General features: G+C 43.0%; 1 protein-coding gene across 3 annotated transcripts in view; it reads left to right on the top strand.

Moving 5' to 3' along the window:
• LOC139417399 (copine-8-like) overlaps positions 1 to 18,969 on the top strand; it is a 214,340-nt gene that overhangs the window by 80,943 nt on the left and 114,428 nt on the right. The window contains exons 6-7 of one of the 3 annotated variants that reach the window (XM_071166671.1): positions 697 to 711; positions 2,741 to 2,817. In XM_071166671.1, coding sequence (XP_071022772.1) covers positions 697 to 711; positions 2,741 to 2,817 — 92 coding nt within the window. Of the gene's footprint in view, positions 1 to 696; positions 712 to 2,737; positions 2,818 to 18,969 lie in introns of all 3 variants that reach the window. The other 2 variants (XM_071166673.1, XM_071166672.1) reach the window with 2 other exon arrangements.

Below are 18,969 nucleotides of genomic sequence, written 5' to 3'. Positions count from 1 at the left end.
AAAGCTGAAATAGTACATCATAGTGCCTTACCTCCCATAGTGTCACAATGTGGCCTTGCTGTCTGTCCGTGCGCATTTGTATAATAAATATAACATATTACTTTATGTATTGATAGTGAGTAGCTTTCATAATAATCCAAATCCATATATTTTGTTGTGCGTAGTTATGATTTAATGAAGCATTGTAATTTGTCACACCATTATCAAAGCTTGTCAAACCCGTTTTTCCGAACCCCTCTAGGCATGATTTATTGTACTCCCATGCTATTAGCAATGTACTCACTAGTAATGATGACCAATGGATGGTACAGTGAAAGGTTTGATAAAAGCGACCCATTGCTCACACATACACAATAATTAATTATATGTGCAGCTAGCAGTTTGCATAATACTAGAATATTCATCATTCTTTCCACATTTGTCATGACTATATTTTCTTGTTTTGTACTCGCTTTTGTGTTAATAGCTCTCTCCTCTCACACAAAAAAACACTTACCTCTTCATCTCTTTATTTCTCTACCACCCTCTTCTCCACTTCTCTCCCTCTCTCCTGTTTTCTCTTGCCCTTGTTTTGATGATGGTGTTGTATGGTTTGAGTCTTGTGCCTACATGATATGCTCTGTTGTTGTTGTTGTCTATGCTGCTGCCTGGTGTACCCCTCGTCCTCTTCCTCCTCCTCCTCTTCCTCCCTGGAAGCCCTCCGACATTGACGTACGTGTTTGACTCCTCTGACAAACTTTTTGCTAATAACAACGCCTATAACAAGGCTTATAACACACTGCTTAGCTCCATCCTAACCTCACCAACTGTCCTTGTTACCCCGTCTACCCCATCTCTCCCCTGAACCCCCTCTATCCTTCCTCCCCCTCCTTTCTCCCCAATCTCTCCCCTGAACCCCCACTATCCTTCCTCTCCCTCCTTTCTCCCCCATCTCTCCCCTGAACCCCCACTATCCTTCCTCTCCCTCCTTTCTCCCCCATCTCTCCCCTGAACCCCCACTATCCTTCCTCCCCCATCTCTCCCCTGAACCCCCTCTATCCTTCCTCCCCCATCTCTCCCCTGAACCCCCTCTATCCTTCCTCCCCCATCTCTCCCCTGAACCCCCTCTATCCTTCCTCTCCCTCCTTTCTCCCCCATCTCGCCCCTGAACCCCCTCTATCCTTCCTCCCCCATCTCTCCCCTGAACCCCCTCTATCCTTCCTCTCCCTCCTTTCTCCCCCATCTCTCCCCTGAACCCCCTCTACCCTCCTTTCTCCCCCATATCTCCCTTGAACCCCCTCTATCCTTCCTCTCCCTCCTTTCTCCCCCATCTCTCCCCTGAACCCCCTCTATCCTTCCTCTCCCTCCTTTCTCCCCTGAACCCCCTCTATCCTTCCTCTCCCTCCTTTCTCCCCTGAACCCCCTCTATCCTTCCTCTCCCTCCTTTCTCCCCCATCTCTCCCCTGAACCCCCTCTATCCTTCCTCTCCCTCCTTTCTCCCCCATCTCTTCCCTGAACCCCCTCTATCCTTCCTCCCCCATCTCTCCCCTGAACCCCCTCTATCCTTCCTCTCCCTCCTTTCTCCCCCATCTCTCCCCTGAACCCCCTCTACCCTCCTTTCTCCCCCATATCTCCCTTGAACCCCCTCTATCCTTCCTCTCCCTCCTTTCTCCCCCATCTCTCCCCTGAACCCCCTCTATCCTTCCTCTCCCTCCTTTCTCCCCTGAACCCCCTCTATCCTTCCTCTCCCTCCTTTCTCCCCTGAACCCCCTCTATCCTTCCTCTCCCTCCTTTCTCCCCCATCTCTCCCCTGAACCCCCTCTATCCTTCCTCTCCCTTCTTTCTCCCCCATCTCTCCCCTGAACCCCCTCTATCCTTTCTCCCCCATCTCTCCCCTGAACCCCCTCTATCCTCCCCCGTCTCTCCCCTGAACCCCCTCTATCCTTCCTCTCCCTCCTTTCTCCCCCGTCTCTCCCCTGAACCCCCTCTATCCTCCCCCGTCTCTCCCCTGAACCCCCTCTATCCTTCCTCTCCCTCCTTTCTCCCCCATCTCTTCCCTGAACCCCCTCTATCCTTCCTCCCCCATCTCTCCCCTGAACCCCCTCTATCCTTCCTCTCCCTCCTTTCTCCCCCATCTCTCCCCTGAACCCCCTCTACCCTCCTTTCTCCCCCATATCTCCCTTGAACCCCCTCTATCCTTCCTCTCCCTCCTTTCTCCCCCATCTCTCCCCTGAACCCCCTCTATCCTTCCTCTCCCTCCTTTCTCCCCTGAACCCCCTCTATCCTTCCTCTCCCTCCTTTCTCCCCTGAACCCCCTCTATCCTTCCTCTCCCTCCTTTCTCCCCCATCTCTCCCCTGAACCCCCTCTATCCTTCCTCTCCCTCCTTTCTCCCCTGAACCCCCTCTATCCTTCCTCTCCCTCCTTTCTCCCCTGAACCCCCTCTATCCTTCCTCTCCCTCCTTTCTCCCCCATCTCTCCCCTGAACCCCCTCTATCCTTCCTCTCCCTTCTTTCTCCCCCATCTCTCCCCTGAACCCCCTCTATCCTCCCCCGTCTCTCCCCTGAACCCCCTCTATCCTTCCTCTCCCTCCTTTCTCCCCCGTCTCTCCCCTGAACCCCCTCTATCCTCCCCCGTCTCTCCCCTGAACCCCCTCTATCCTCCTCCGTCTCTCCCTGCTCACTGTTTCCCCATTAACACCCCCTTCCCCGTCACGCCTCCTCACTCCTCTGTCTTTCCCGCCACCCCCTGTCCCTCCAGCAGGACTTCTTGGGGCAGGTGTTCTGTACTCTGGGAGAGATCGTAGGATCCCCCGCCAGTCGACTGGAGAAACCCCTGGGGTGAGTAGTGCTATCTTTGGTTGATTGGTTGATTGGTTGATTGGTTGATTGATTGGTTGGCCTGTGTGTGTGAGTAGAATTGGTTTTAAACTGAGACTTATGACGTTACCACGAGCATCAGAATGAACCGCAGAAGTTGCAGATGAACAAGATGCAAGATGATGCACTCACAGAGGATTTGAGCATGTACATGGCTGTGCTTCAATCTGCTGCAGTGTGATAGCTATGAGACCAAAAGAGAAGTTTAACCTCGCACTTAGTCTTTTTTATTATAATATATTTTCTTAGGGGGTGGATCAGCTTTAATATTGAGGATAGATTGTTGCTTCCATCAATGTACAGTGCCTTGCGAAAGTATTCGGCCCCCTTGAACTTTGCGACCTTTTGCCACATTTCAGGCTTCAAACATAAAGATATAAAACTGTATTTTTTTGTGAAGAATCAACAACAAGTGGGACACAATCATGAAGTGGAACGACATTTATTGGATATTTCAAACTTTTTTAACAAATCAAAAACTGAAGAATTGGGCGTGCAAAATTATTCAGCCCCCTTAAGTTAATACTTTGTAGCGCCACCTTTTGCTGCGATTACAGCTGTAAGTCGCTTGGGGTATGTCTCTATCAGTTTTGCACATCGAGAGACTGACATTTTTTCCCATTCCTCCTTGCAAAACAGCTCGAGCTCAGTGAGGTTGGATGGAGAGCATTTGTGAACAGCAGTTTTCAGTTCTTTCCACAGATTCTCGATTGGATTCAGGTCTGGACTTTGACTTGGCCATTCTAACACCTGGATATGTTTATTTTTGAACCATTCCATTGTAGATTTTGCTTTATGTTTTGGATTATTGTCTTGTTGGAAGACAAATCTCCGTCCCAGTCTCAGGTCTTTTGCAGACTCCATCAGGTTTTCTTCCAAAATGGTCCTGTATTTGGCTCCATCCATCTTCCCATCAATTTTAACCATCTTCCCTGTCCCTGCTAAAGAAAAGCAGGCCCAAACCATGATGCTGCCACCACCATGTTTGACAGTGGGGATGGTGTGTTCAGCTGTGTTGCTTTTATGCCAAACATAACGTTTTGCATTGTTGCCAAAAAGTTCAATTTTGGTTTCATCTGACCAGAGCACCTTCTTCCACATGTTTGGTGTGTCTCCCAGGTGGCTTGTGGCAAACTTTAAACAACATTTTTTATGGATATCTTTAAGAAATGGCTTTCTTCTTGCCACTCTTCCATAAAGGCCAGATTTGTGCAATATACGACTGATTGTTGTCCTATGGACAGAGTCTCCCACCTCAGCTGTAGATATCTGCAGTTCATCCAGAGTGATCATGGGCCTCTTGGCTGCATCTCTGATCAGTCTTCTCCTTGTATGAGCTGAAAGTTTAGAGGGACGGCCAGGTCTTGGTAGATTTGCAGTGGTCTGATACTCCTTCCATTTCAATATTATCGCTTGCACAGTGCTCCTTGGGATGTTTAAAGCTTGGGAAATCGTTTTGTATCCAAATCCGGCTTTAAACTTCTTCACAACAGTATCTCGGACCTGCCTGGTGTGTTCCTTGTTCTTCATGATGCTCTCTGCGCTTTTAACGGACCTCTGAGACTATCACAGTGCAGGTGCATTTATACGGAGACTTGATTACACACAGGTGGATTGTATTTATCATCATTAGTCATTTAGGTCAACATTGGATCATTCAGAGATCCTCACTGAACTTCTGGAGAGAGTTTGCTGCACTGAAAGTAAAGGGGCTGAATAATTTTGCACGCCCAATTTTTCAGTTTTTGATTTGTTAAAAAAGTTTGAAATATCCAATAAATGTCGTTCCACTTCATGATTGTGTCCCACTTGTTGTTGATTCTTCACAAAAAATACAGTTTTATATCTTTATGTTTGAAGCCTGAAATGTGGCAAAAGGTCGCAAAGTTCAAGGGGGCCGAATACTTTCGCAAGGCACTGTAAATGATCTAATGACTCTGCCTCCTCACAGCAGAATCTGCAGAGCTGGGAAGATTGTATCCCCCACATATATAACATTCTATTGGTTGGGGAAGATTGTATCCCCCACATATATAACATTCTATTGGTTGGGGAAGATTGTATCCCCCACATATATAACATTCTATTGGTTGGGGAAGATTGTATCCCCCACATATATAACATTCTATTGGTTGGGGAAGATTGTATCCCCCACATATATAACATTCTATTGGTTGGGGAAGATTGTATCCCCCACATATATAACATTCTATTGGTTGGGGAAGATTGTATCCCCCACATATATAACATTCTATTGGTTGGGGAAGATTGTATCCCCCACATATATAACATTCTATTGGTTGGGGAAGATTGTATCCCCCACATATATAACATTCTATTGGTTGGGGAAGATTGTATCCCCCACATATATAACATTCTATTGGTTGGGGAAGATTGTATCCCCCACATATATAACATTCTATTGGTTGGGGAAGATTGTATCCCCCACATATATAACATTCTATTGGTTGGGGAAGATTGTATCCCCCACATATATAACATTCTATTGGTTGGGGAAGATTGTATCCCCCACATATATAACATTCTATTGGTTGGGGAAGATTGTATCCCCCACATATATAACATTCTATTGGTTGGGGAAGATTGTATCCCCCACATATATAACATTCTATTGGTTGGGGAAGATTGTATCCCCCACATATATAACATTCTATTGGTTGGGGAAGATTGTATCCCCCACATATATAACATTCTATTGGTTGGGGAAGACTGTATCCCCCACATATATAACATTCTATTGGTTGGGGAAGATTGTATCCCCCACATATATAACATTCTATTGGTTGGGGAAGATTGTATCCCCCACATATATAACATTCTATTGGTTGGGGAAGATTGTATCCCCCACATATATAACATTCTATTGGTTGGGGAAGATTGTATCCCCCACATATATAACATTCTATTGGTTGGGGAAGACTGTATCCCCCACATATATAACATTCTATTGGTTGGGGAAGACTGTATCCCCCACATATATAACATTCTATTGGTTGGGGAAGACTGTATCCCCCACATATATAACATTCTATTGGTTGGGGAAGATTGTATCCCCCACATATATAACATTCTATTGGTTGGGGAAGATTGTATCCCCCACATATATAACATTCTATTGGTTGGGGAAGATTGTATCCCCCACATATATAACATTCTATTGGTTGGGGAAGATTGTATCCCCCACATATATAACATTCTATTGGTTGGGGAAGATTGTATCCCCCACATATATAACATTCTATTGGTTGGGGAAGATTGTATCCCCCACATATATAACATTCTATTGGTTGGGGAAGATTGTATCCCCCACATATATAACATTCTATTGGTTGGGGAAGATTGTATCCCCCACATATATAACATTCTATTGGTTGGGGAAGATTGTATCCCCCACATATATAACATTCTATTGGTTGGGGAAGATTGTATCCCCCACATATATAACATTCTATTGGTTGGGGAAGACTGTATCCCCCACATATATAACATTCTATTGGTTGGGGAAGATTGTATCCCCCACATATATAACATTCTATTGGTTGGGGAAGATTGTATCCCCCACATATATAACATTCTATTGGTTGGGGAAGATTGTATCCCCCACATATATAACATTCTATTGGTTGGGGAAGATTGTATCCCCCACATATATAACATTCTATTGGTTGGGGAAGATTGTATCCCCCACATATATAACATTCTATTGGTTGGGGAAGATTGTATCCCCCACATATATAACATTCTATTGGTTGGGGAAGATTGTATCCCCCACATATATAACATTCTATTGGTTGAAAGAATTTTGTATAATCATTGCAATAAAAAACACAAAGGTTTTGAATGTTTTGCGTGTCAATTCATGAACCATGTGCCATGGAATCGGTACATCCAAAATCTCTTCCCAACTATTTAACAATTTATATGGCACAGCTGTCAAATTTTTGGTCCTTAAATGAAATTGGTATATATTTTTATTTATCACCTTTTTTTTTAACCATTTTTGGTCTTTAATCCGACAGACAAGTTCCTTACTTTTCCCCTTCTACTTGCCTCTGCCATTGTTGTGGTAATGCTTCAATTAGTTTGTTGTAATTTTGGGTAGAGCAGACATGTCCACATGTCTGTGTTAGCTGCATGTGTGACATCACTCCACCAGTCCTATTTATGATGTCATTCACTAAAATTACACCTTTTTTTAAATTGAAAAATACGTTTTTTTTTTAATCAGTTCTTATATTTGAGTTTAACCATAATACTTGTTGAATTATTTGTTGTGTTTTCAGGTGGATTAAACTTCAATCGCAACCAACTTTCTAAGGCTTGTTTTAAAAAATCTTGATATTGTAACGCGATTCGTCTTCCTCTGTCGAGGAGTAAGAAGGATCGGACCAATATGCAGCGTGGTACGTGTCCATGTTAATATTTATTTAAACTGAACACAAAAACAAAATAACAAGGAGAACGAACAAAAACGATACCGTTCTGTCTGGTGAAGACAATGAGACAGAAAACAATCACCCACAACTAAAATGGGGAAAACAGGCTGCCTAAGTATATGATTCTCAATCAGAGACAACGAACGACACCTGCCTCTGATTGAGAACCATACTAGGCCAAACACATAAACACAACATAGAAAAAAGAACATAGACTACCCAGCCCAACTCACGCCCTGACCAAACTAACACAAAGACATAATAAAGGAACTAAGGTCAGAACGTGACAGATATTTTGGAGATAATTTCGTTTTCAAATAACCGAAAGTGAGCGGTTGTAATCGGAATAAAGGGACAAAGGACATTCTTGAACATGGGGTGACACATTCTCGCTAATTTACTAGAGAACCATTTTGGATTAAAGTAGAACTTTTGTATGACTGGTGCCTTTAGTGAGAGATCTAAGGCTTTAATATTTAATAATTTCTGCCCTCCAAATTCATATTCGTTATATAAATAGGCCCTTTTAATTTTATCTGGCTTGCCGTTCCAAATTAAATGTTATATTTTTTTGCTCATATAATTTAAAATGCAGGTGTAGGCAAAACCATAAGCAAATAGGTAAACTGTGACATGACTAAAGAGTTAATCAGGGTAAACTGTGACATGACTAAAGAGTTAATCAGGGTAAACTGGGATATGACTAAAGAGTTTATCAGGGTGATTTTTTCACCAATAGACAGGTGTTTTCCTTTCCATGGTAGCAAGATCTTATCTGTTTTTGCTAACTTTCTATAAAAATGTATTGGAGTGAGATCATGTCTTTCTTTGGGGACATGTATACCGAGTATGTCCACATCCCTGTCAAACCATTTTATTGGTAGACTATACGGTAATGTAAAAGTTGAATTTTTTCGTGATCCAATACCTAATATCATAATTTGCTTTTAATCCAGAGAGGTTCGAACAAGTATCTAGATCCTCCATGAGGCTGTGGATTTAAAAGAAAACATGAATCAATGATAAACATTAATATCAAATAAAGTTGGTGATAGTTCCACTGGTGTGCCATCCAGCCGTGGAGTTTTCCCAGCCTTAAAGGCTTTCATCGCATCAAGATGTTCCTCCCCTGAGTCTTTCTGTACAGATGTTCATTTTACATTATTAACAGAGAAAAAATCCATACAATGATCTTCGGTTAGTGGAGATGGAGGAGACTGAAACGAAAACATATTCTTAAAAGTACTTTACTTCCTCTTTCAAAACACTGTTCGGTGAATTATGCGTGACTCTGTCATTTGTAACAGGTTTCAGGAAAACACATTTTTGGCATTTCTATGTTGAAGATTGAAAAAGAATTTGGTGCATTTTCCCCCATATTCCATCCAGTTCACTTTATTTTAATATATTTTAATAATATATTACACTGAATCTTTCTGGAATAAGTTCCTCCATTTCTTTTTGTTTCTCCTCTAACTTACTCTATTGGTTTTTATTGCTATCTATCTGTTCTGTTAGTCCTTCAATGTCCTGTTGGTTTTTATTGCTATCTATCTGTTCTGTTAGTCCTTCAATGTCCTGTTGGTTTTTATTGCTATCTATCTGTTCTGTTAGTCCTTCAATGTCCTGTTGGTTTTTATTGCTATCTATCTGTTCTGTTAGTCCTTCAATGTCCTGTTGGTTTTTATTGCTATCTATCTGTTCTGTTAGTCCTTCAATGTCCTATTGGTTTTTATTGCTATCTATCTGTTCTGTTAGTCCTTCAATGTCCTGTTGGTTTTTATTGCTATCTATCTGTTCTGTTAGTCCTTCAATGTCCTCTGTTAATATGGACTCTTTTGACCTAAATTGTTTTTGTTTTATTGATGAGTATTGAATTGCATGGCCTCTATTGCTGTACTTATGTTATGTCCGAAAAAGTCAGTTATAAATTCTTCTGTCACTGTTAAAAACAAGTTGTCATCCATTAGGCTTTGATTACATTTCCTATATCCTCGCCCCTCGTGGAAATTCTGTAAGAGTAATATACATGCCAATTATGTGAGGGTCCGACTGCATTCTGTTCCCTATCAACACTTTAAAAATAAACTTTCGCAGCCAGAGAGAATGACATAAGAAAGTAATCAAGACGACTAGCTCGCGCTTAGTCTTAGCAGAAATCAGCCCGATATCGCTGTTTACTTGGTGTGTCACTGACTCTACCTTTAACTAACCCCTGGTTCTGTTCTACTAGCATTACCACGTCGTCTTAGAATGAAACACTACATGTATATTTAGCATGCATGGCCATCGTTCTATTGCATCGCCATCCCAGTGGCTCTTAGAGAGAGTTCCCTAACAACCAACCACTTGGGTCAATCAACAGTAACACTGAAACAGGAAATGACCTTACTCCGACTCAAGAGCTGGGCTCTCTATATATGAGGCTGTGCATTGGAACGTAACACAGCCAGCCGCCGCTTTCATTGGCTCCCATGTGTTCTAGGGTGTGTCCCAAATTGCGCAATTCCCTATACTGTATATATTCCCTATATACTGCACTACTTGTGCACAATGAAGGGAGGCAATTTGGGACAATGCCCTAGACTCTAGCTGTGGGATGGTGATAAATATGTCTGTCGTCTATAGCCATCTGTGGAGTACTTGATGTGTTCAGATTAGACTGGTGTGCGTTGATGGCACTAGTAATTGAACAGGACCGGGGGCTTCCTGTGCCTGCCTGCCTGCCTGCCTGCCTGCCTGCCGTAACGCTGTTACTGTCATTAGGGAAGCAATCTGCCATGCAGAGACACCCTCTAATAGAGACGCACTGTTAACATGAGAGACACCCTCTAATAGAGACGCACTGTTAACATGAGAGACAGACAGAGAGACACCATCTAATAGAGACGCACTGTTAACATGAGAGACAGACAGAGAGACACCCTCTAATAGAGACGCACTGTTAACATGAGAGACAGACAGAGAGACACCCTCTAATAGAGACGCACTGTTAACATGAGAGACAGACAGAGAGACACCATCTAATAGAGACGCACTGTTAACATGAGAGACAGACAGAGAGACACCCTCTAATAGAGACGCACTGTTAACATGAGAGACAGACAGAGAGAGACACTGTCAACATGAGAGACAGACAGAGAGACACCCTCTAATAGAGACGCACTGTTAACATGAGAGACAGACAGAGAGACACTGTCAACATGAGAGACAGACAGAGAGACACCCTCTAATAGAGACGCACTGTTAACATGAGAGACAGACAGAGAGACACTGTCAACATGAGAGACAGACAGAGAAACACCATCTAATAGACACACTGTCAACATGAGAGACAGACAGAGAGACACCCTCTAATAGAGACGCACTGTTAACATGAGAGACAGACAGAGAGACACTGTCAACATGAGAGACAGACAGAGAGACACCCTCTAATAGAGACGCACTGTTAACATGAGAGACAGACAGAGAGACACTGTCAACATGAGAGACAGACAGAGAGACACTGTCAACATGAGAGACAGACAGAGAGACACCATCTAATAGACACACTGTCAACATGAGAGACAGACAGAGAGACACTGTCAACATGAGAGACAGGCAGAGAGACACCATCTAATAGACACGCTGTCAACATGAGAGACAGACAGAGAGACACCCTCTAATAGAGACGCACTGTTAACATGAGAGACAGACAGAGAGACACTGTCAACATGAGAGACAGACAGAGAGACACTGTCAACATGAGAGACAGACAGAGAGACACCATCTAATAGACACACTGTCAACATGAGAGACAGACAGAGAGACACTGTCAACATGAGAGACAGGCAGAGAGACACCATCTAATAGACACGCTGTCAACATGAGAGACAGACAGAGAAACACCCTCTAATAGAGACGCACTGTTAACATGAGAGACAGACAGAGAGACACTGTCAACATGAGAGACAGACAGAGAGACACTGTCAACATGAGAGACAGACAGAGAGACACCATCTAATAGACACACTGTTAACATGAGAGACAGACAGAGAGACACTGTCAACATGAGAGACAGGCAGAGAGACACCATCTAATAGACACACTGTCAACATGAGAGACAGACAGAGAGACACTGTCAACATGAGAGACAGACAGAGAGACACCATCTAATAGACACGCTGTCAACATGAGAGACAGACAGAGAGACACCCTCTTCTCATAGACGCCACCAGCAACGCACTGCAGAGCTAGGTTATTAGTACCAGCAACGCACTGCAGAGCTAGGTTATTAGTACCAGCAACGCACTGCAGAGCTAGGTTATTAGTACCAGCAACGCACTGCAGAGCTAGGTTATTAGCACCAGCAATGCACTGCAGAGCTAGGTTATTATCACCAGCAACGCACTGCAGAGCTAGGTTATTATCACCAGCAACGCACTGCAGAGCTAGGTTATTATCACCAGCAACACACTGCAGAGCTAGGTTATTAGTACCAGCAACGCACTACAGAGCTAGGTTATTAGCACCAGCAACGCACTGCAGAGCTAGGTTATTATCACCAGCAACACACTGCAGAGCTAGGTTATTAGTACCAGCAACGCACTACAGAGCTAGGTTATTAGTACCAGCAACGCACTGCAGAGCTAGGTTATTATCACCAGCAACACACTGCAGAGCTAGGTTATTAGTACCAGCAACGCACTACAGAGCTAGGTTATTAGCACCAGCAACGCACTGCAGAGCTAGGTTATTATCACCAGCAACACACTGCAGAGCTAGGTTATTAGTACCAGCAACGCACTACAGAGCTAGGTTATTAGTAGCTACTACAGGTTATTAGTAGCTACTACAGGTTATTAGTAGCTACTACAGGTTATTAGTACCAGCAATGCACTGCAGAGCTAGGTTATTAGTACCAGCAACGCACTGCAGAGCTAGGTTATTAGTACCAGCAACGCACTGCAGAGCTAGGTTATTATCACCAGCAACACACTGCAGAGCTAGGTTATTAGTACCAGCAACGCACTACAGAGCTAGGTTATTAGCACCAGCAACGCACTGCAGAGCTAGGTTATTATCACCAGCAACACACTGCAGAGCTAGGTTATTAGTACCAGCAACGCACTACAGAGCTAGGTTATTAGTAGCTACTACAGGTTATTAGTAGCTACTACAGGTTATTATCACCAGCAACGCACTACAGAGCTAGGTTATTATCACCAGCAATGCACTGCAGAGCTAGGTTATTAGTAGCTACTACAGGTTATTAGTAGCTACTACAGGTTATTAGTAGCTACTACAGGGTATTAGTAGCTACTACAGGTTATTAGTAGCTACTACAGGTTATTAGTACCAGCAACGCACTGCAGAGCTAGGTTATTAGTACCAGCAACGCACTACAGAGCTAGGTTATTAGTACCAGCAACACACTACAGAGCTAGGTTATTAGTACCAGCAATGCACTGCAGAGCTAGGTTATTAGTACCAGCAATGCACTGCAGAGCTAGGTTATTAGTAGCTACTACAGGTTATTAGTAGCTACTACAGGATATTAGTAGCTACTACAGGGTATTAGTAGCTACTACAGGTTATTAGTACCAGCAATGCACTGCAGAGCTAGGTTATTAGTACCAGCAACACACTACAGAGCTAGGTTATTAGTACCAGCAATGCACTGCAGAGCTAGGTTATTAGTAGCTACTACAGGTTATTAGTAGCTACTACAGGTTATTAGTAGCTACTACAGGGTATTAGTAGCTACTACAGGTTATTAGTACCAGCAACGCACTACAGAGCTAGGTTATTAGTACCAGCAACACACTACAGAGCTAGGTTATTAGTACCAGCAATGCACTGCAGAGCTAGGTTATTAGTAGCTACTACAGGTTATTAGTAGCTACTACAGGTTATTAGTAGCTACTACAGGGTATTAGTAGCTACTACAGGTTATTAGTACCAGCAATGCACTGCAGAGCTAGGTTATTAGTACCAGCAACACACTACAGAGCTAGGTTATTAGTACCAGCAATGCACTGCAGAGCTAGGTTATTAGTACCAGCAACGCACTGCAGAGCTAGGTTATTAGTACCAGCAACGCACTACAGAGCTAGGTTATTAGCACCAGCAACGCACTGCAGAGCTAGGTTATTATCACCAGCAACACACTGCAGAGCTAGGTTATTAGTACCAGCAACGCACTACAGAGCTAGGTTATTAGTAGCTACTACAGGTTATTAGTAGCTACTACAGGTTATTATCACCAGCAACGCACTACAGAGCTAGGTTATTATCACCAGCAATGCACTGCAGAGCTAGGTTATTAGTAGCTACTACAGGTTATTAGTAGCTACTACAGGTTATTAGTAGCTACTACAGGGTATTAGTAGCTACTACAGGTTATTAGTAGCTACTACAGGTTATTAGTACCAGCAGCACACTGCAGAGCTAGGTTATTAGTACCAGCAACGCACTACAGAGCTAGGTTATTAGTACCAGCAACACACTACAGAGCTAGGTTATTAGTACCAGCAATGCACTGCAGAGCTAGGTTATTAGTAGCTACTACAGGTTATTAGTAGCTACTACAGGTTATTAGTAGCTACTACAGGGTATTAGTAGCTACTACAGGTTATTAGTACCAGCAATGCACTGCAGAGCTAGGTTATTAGTACCAGCAACACACTACAGAGCTAGGTTATTAGTACCAGCAATGCACTGCAGAGCTAGGTTATTAGTAGCTACTACAGGTTATTAGTAGCTACTACAGGTTATTAGTAGCTACTACAGGGTATTAGTAGCTACTACAGGTTATTAGTACCAGCAACGCACTACAGAGCTAGGTTATTAGTACCAGCAACACACTACAGAGCTAGGTTATTAGTACCAGCAATGCACTGCAGAGCTAGGTTATTAGTACCAGCAATGCACTGCAGAGCTAGGTTATTAGTAGCTACTACAGGTTATTAGTAGCTACTACAGGTTATTAGTAGCTACTACAGGGTATTAGTAGCTACTACAGGTTATTAGTACCAGCAATGCACTGCAGAGCTAGGTTATTAGTACCAGCAACACACTACAGAGCTAGGTTATTAGTACCAGCAACGCACTGCAGAGCTAGGTTATTAGTACCAGCAATGCACTGCAGAGCTAGGTTATTAGTACCAGCAATGCACTGCAGAGCTAGGTTATTAGTAGCTACTACAGGTTATTAGTAGCTACTACAGGTTATTAGTAGCTACTACAGGTTATTAGTACCAGCAACGCACTGCAGAGCTAGGTTATTAGTACCAGCAACACACTGCAGAGCTAGGTTATTAGTAGCTACTACAGGTTATTAGTAGCTACTACAGGTTATTAGTACCAGCAACGCACTGCAGAGCTAGGTTATTAGTACCAGCAACACACTGCAGAGCTAGGTTATTATCACCAGCAACGCACTGCAGAGCTAGGTTATTATCACCAGCAACGCACTGCAGAGCTAGGTTATTAGTACCAGCAACGCACTGCAGAGCTAGGTTATTAGTACCAGCAACACACTGCAGAGCTAGGTTATTAGTACCAGCAACGCACTACAGAGCTAGGTTATTAGCACCAGCAATGCACTGCAGAGCTAGGTTATTAGTACCAGCAATGCACTGCAGAGCTAGGTTATTAGTAGCTACTACAGGTTATTAGTAGCTACTACAGGTTATTAGTAGCTACTACAGGGTATTAGTAGCTACTACAGGTTATTAGTACCAGCAACGCACTACAGAGCTAGGTTATTAGTACCAGCAACACACTACAGAGCTAGGTTATTAGTACCAGCAATGCACTGCAGAGCTAGGTTATTAGTACCAGCAATGCACTGCAGAGCTAGGTTATTAGTAGCTACTACAGGTTATTAGTAGCTACTACAGGTTATTAGTAGCTACTACAGGGTATTAGTAGCTACTACAGGTTATTAGTACCAGCAATGCACTGCAGAGCTAGGTTATTAGTACCAGCAACACACTACAGAGCTAGGTTATTAGTACCAGCAATGCACTGCAGAGCTAGGTTATTAGTACCAGCAACGCACTGCAGAGCTAGGTTATTAGTACCAGCAATGCACTGCAGAGCTAGGTTATTAGTACCAGCAACACACTACAGAGCTAGGTTATTAGTACCAGCAACGCACTGCAGAGCTAGGTTATTAGTACCAGCAATGCACTGCAGAGCTAGGTTATTAGTACCAGCAATGCACTGCAGAGCTAGGTTATTAGTAGCTACTACAGGTTATTAGTAGCTACTACAGGTTATTAGTAGCTACTACAGGTTATTAGTACCAGCAACGCACTGCAGAGCTAGGTTATTAGTACCAGCAACACACTGCAGAGCTAGGTTATTAGTAGCTACTACAGGTTATTAGTAGCTACTACAGGTTATTAGTACCAGCAACGCACTGCAGAGCTAGGTTATTAGTACCAGCAACACACTGCAGAGCTAGGTTATTATCACCAGCAACGCACTGCAGAGCTAGGTTATTATCACCAGCAACGCACTGCAGAGCTAGGTTATTAGTACCAGCAACGCACTGCAGAGCTAGGTTATTAGTACCAGCAACACACTGCAGAGCTAGGTTATTAGTACCAGCAACGCACTACAGAGCTAGGTTATTAGCACCAGCAATGCACTGCAGAGCTAGGTTATTAGTACCAGCAATGCACTGCAGAGCTAGGTTATTAGTAGCTACTACAGGTTATTAGTAGCTACTACAGGTTATTAGTAGCTACTACAGGGTATTAGTAGCTATTACAGGTTATTAGTAGCTACTACAGGTCATTAGTAGCTACTACAGGTTATTAGTAGCTATTACAGATTATTAGTAGCTACTACAGGTCATTAGTAGCTACTACAGGTTATTAGTAGCTATTACAGGTTATTAGTAGCTATTACAGGTTATTAGTAGCTACTACAGGTTATTAGTAGCTATTACAGGTTATTAGTAGCTATTACAGGGTATTTTCGATCTGTGTTTTTCTATCAGTTCTTCCATTGTTATTTGAACCTCAGTTCAGTTTCAGTTAGTTTTCAGACCTGATTTGTTAGTTTTTATTTAGTTTCAGTTGTTGAATTTTTTTTTTTTGTTTTAATATCATTTAGTTTCAGTTTTAGTTTTAGTAGTAGGGACAGAAAGCATGCATGGGAGGCTAGGAGCCATTTGTGTAATTTTGGACAGAGCAGACGTTTCCATATATTTCTGTTAGCTGTATGTGTGACCTAACTCCACCAGTCCTATTTATATAATTTACAAAGATTACACCATGTTGAGGTTTTTAATCAATTAGTATATTTGACTTGAACTATTTGTTGCTATATTTGTTCTGTATTTTCTGGTGGATTAAATAAAAATTGCAACCAAACTTTGTATGGCTTGTTTTAAAATATAAATATTTTGGAGATGAATTCATTTTCAAATAACCAAAAGTGAGAGGTTGTAATCTGAATAAAGGGGAAAAGGCCATTCTTGAACATGCGGTTAGCAATTCTTACTAATCTGCTAATCTACCAGTTCAAATTTAAGTATAGCTTTTGTATGACTGAAGCCTTTAGTGAGAGGTCTAATGCTTTTATTTGTAAAAAAAAAATGGTAACCTTTATTTAACTAGGCAAGTCAGTTATGACCTACATACAGTGGGTTAACTGCCTGTTCAGGGGCAGAACGACCTTGTCAGCTCGGGGATTTGATCTTGCAACCTTCCGGTTACTAGTCCAACGCGCTAACCACTAGGCTAACCTGCCGCCCCCTTAACCTACTGTTCCTAGGCCGTCTGGTCTTAATTGACTTGCCTTTGGTCTTAACTGAGTTTGGTCTTAACTGACTAGCCTAGTTAAATAAAGGTTAACAAAATGAATAAATAATCATTATTAAAGACTCACATACTTTATTTTCATTTCAACCACTTAATGTCTATGATGCTACTCTGCCACCACTTACTGCAGCTCTCTGCCCCACTTACTGCAGTTCTCTGCCCTACAAACTGCAGCTCTCAGCCCTACCTACTGCAGCTCTCTGCCCTACTTACTGCAGCTCTCAGCCCTACTTACTGCAGCTCTCTGCCCTACTTACTACAGCTCCCTGACTCTCTTACTGCAGCTCTCTGCCCTACTTACTGCAGAACCACTGACCTATATTCTTTACTTGACTATTGTTCCTGGTGTTATTCCTAAGATCTGGAAAGTGGCACATGTCCTCCCACTACATTAATGAGGAGATCCTTCTGTCCAATTTCCAAATTAGTTGGAAATTGGTTTTTGAATCCCTGGTCAACTGTTAGCTAAGAACTTTTTAAACTTCTCACTCTATTCTTAATGTGCACCAGTCTGGTTTCAGAACTGCACGTAGCACCCTTCCAGTTGCTATGTTTGTTTTAGATTGTGTTAAATTGCTTAGATCATAAAAATTGTTCTGCCTTGTTTCTAGACTTTTCCAAGACCTTTGACACTGTTGACCAGAATTATCTGTCAGGGAGGATACAATGTGTGATTTCTGATGGTCTTAAGTTTAATTTCCAGGCTGGGCTGCCAGTGGACAGTGTGGTAGTGTTGTGTTGCAGTGAGCCCGGACTGGGCTGCCAGTGGACAGTGTGGTAGTGTTGTGGTGCTGTGTTGCAGTGAGCCCGGACTGGGCTGCCAGTGGACAGTGTGGTAGTGTTGTGGTTCTGTGTTGCAGTGAGCCCGGGATGGGCTGCCAGTGGTAACACTGTGGACAGTGTTGTGGTGCTGTGTTGCAGTGAGCCCGGGCTGGGCTGCCAGTGGACAGTGTGGTAGTGTTTACCAGTATGGTGTTTACCAGTATGGTGTTACCAGAATGGTGTTACCAGAATGGTGTTTACCAGTATGGTGTTACCAGAATGGTGTTACCAGAATGGTGTTTACAAGTATGGTGTTTACCAGTATGGTGTTTACCAGTATGGTGTTACCAGTATGGTGTTACCAGTATGGTGTTTACCAGTATGGTGTTTACCAGTATGGTGTTTACAAGTATGGTGTTTACCAGTATGGTGTTTACCAGTATGGTGTTTACCAGTATGGTGTTACCAGTATGGTGTTTACAAGTATGGTGTTTACCAGTATGGTGTTTACCAGTATGGTGTTTACCAGTATGGTGTTTACCAGTATGGTGTTACCAGAATGGTGTTACCAGAATGGTGTTTACCAGTATGGTGTTGCCAGTATGGTGTTTATAAGAATGTTGTTTATTATTATGCCTCAAAGACAGACAGGGGGGCAGAGAAGGAGGGAGAGAGAGAGAAAGAGAGAGGGGGTGGGTAGCGGTGTGTGTGTGTGTGTGTGTCGATAGTGGTGTGTGGGTGGGTAGCGGTGTGTGTGTGTGTGTGTGGGTAGCGGTGTGTGTGTGTGGGGGTAGTGGTGTGTGTAGGTAGCAGTGTGTGTGTGTGGGTAGAGGTGTGTGTGTGTCGATAGTGGTGTGTGTGTGTGTGTAGGTTGCAGTGTGTGTGTGTGTGGGTAGCGGTGTGTGTGTGTGTGTGTGTGTGTGTGTGGGTAGCGGTGTGTGTGTTTCGATAGTGATGTGTGTGTGTGTGTGTGGTTAGCGGTGTGTTCATGCCTGTAGCTATTGGCTTGTTAACAGCATTGTGGTTGCCCTCAAATACCTCCCTTGTGATTAGAACTAATTTTCTTGAAATGATCC

This window comes from Oncorhynchus clarkii, chromosome 9, assembly GCF_045791955.1.
Source record: "Oncorhynchus clarkii lewisi isolate Uvic-CL-2024 chromosome 9, UVic_Ocla_1.0, whole genome shotgun sequence".
In the NCBI taxonomy this organism is placed as follows: Eukaryota; Metazoa; Chordata; class Actinopteri; order Salmoniformes; family Salmonidae; genus Oncorhynchus; species Oncorhynchus clarkii.
The sequence above is the reverse complement of the archived record's forward strand: the minus strand, read 5'-3'. Positions and strand labels throughout refer to the sequence as shown.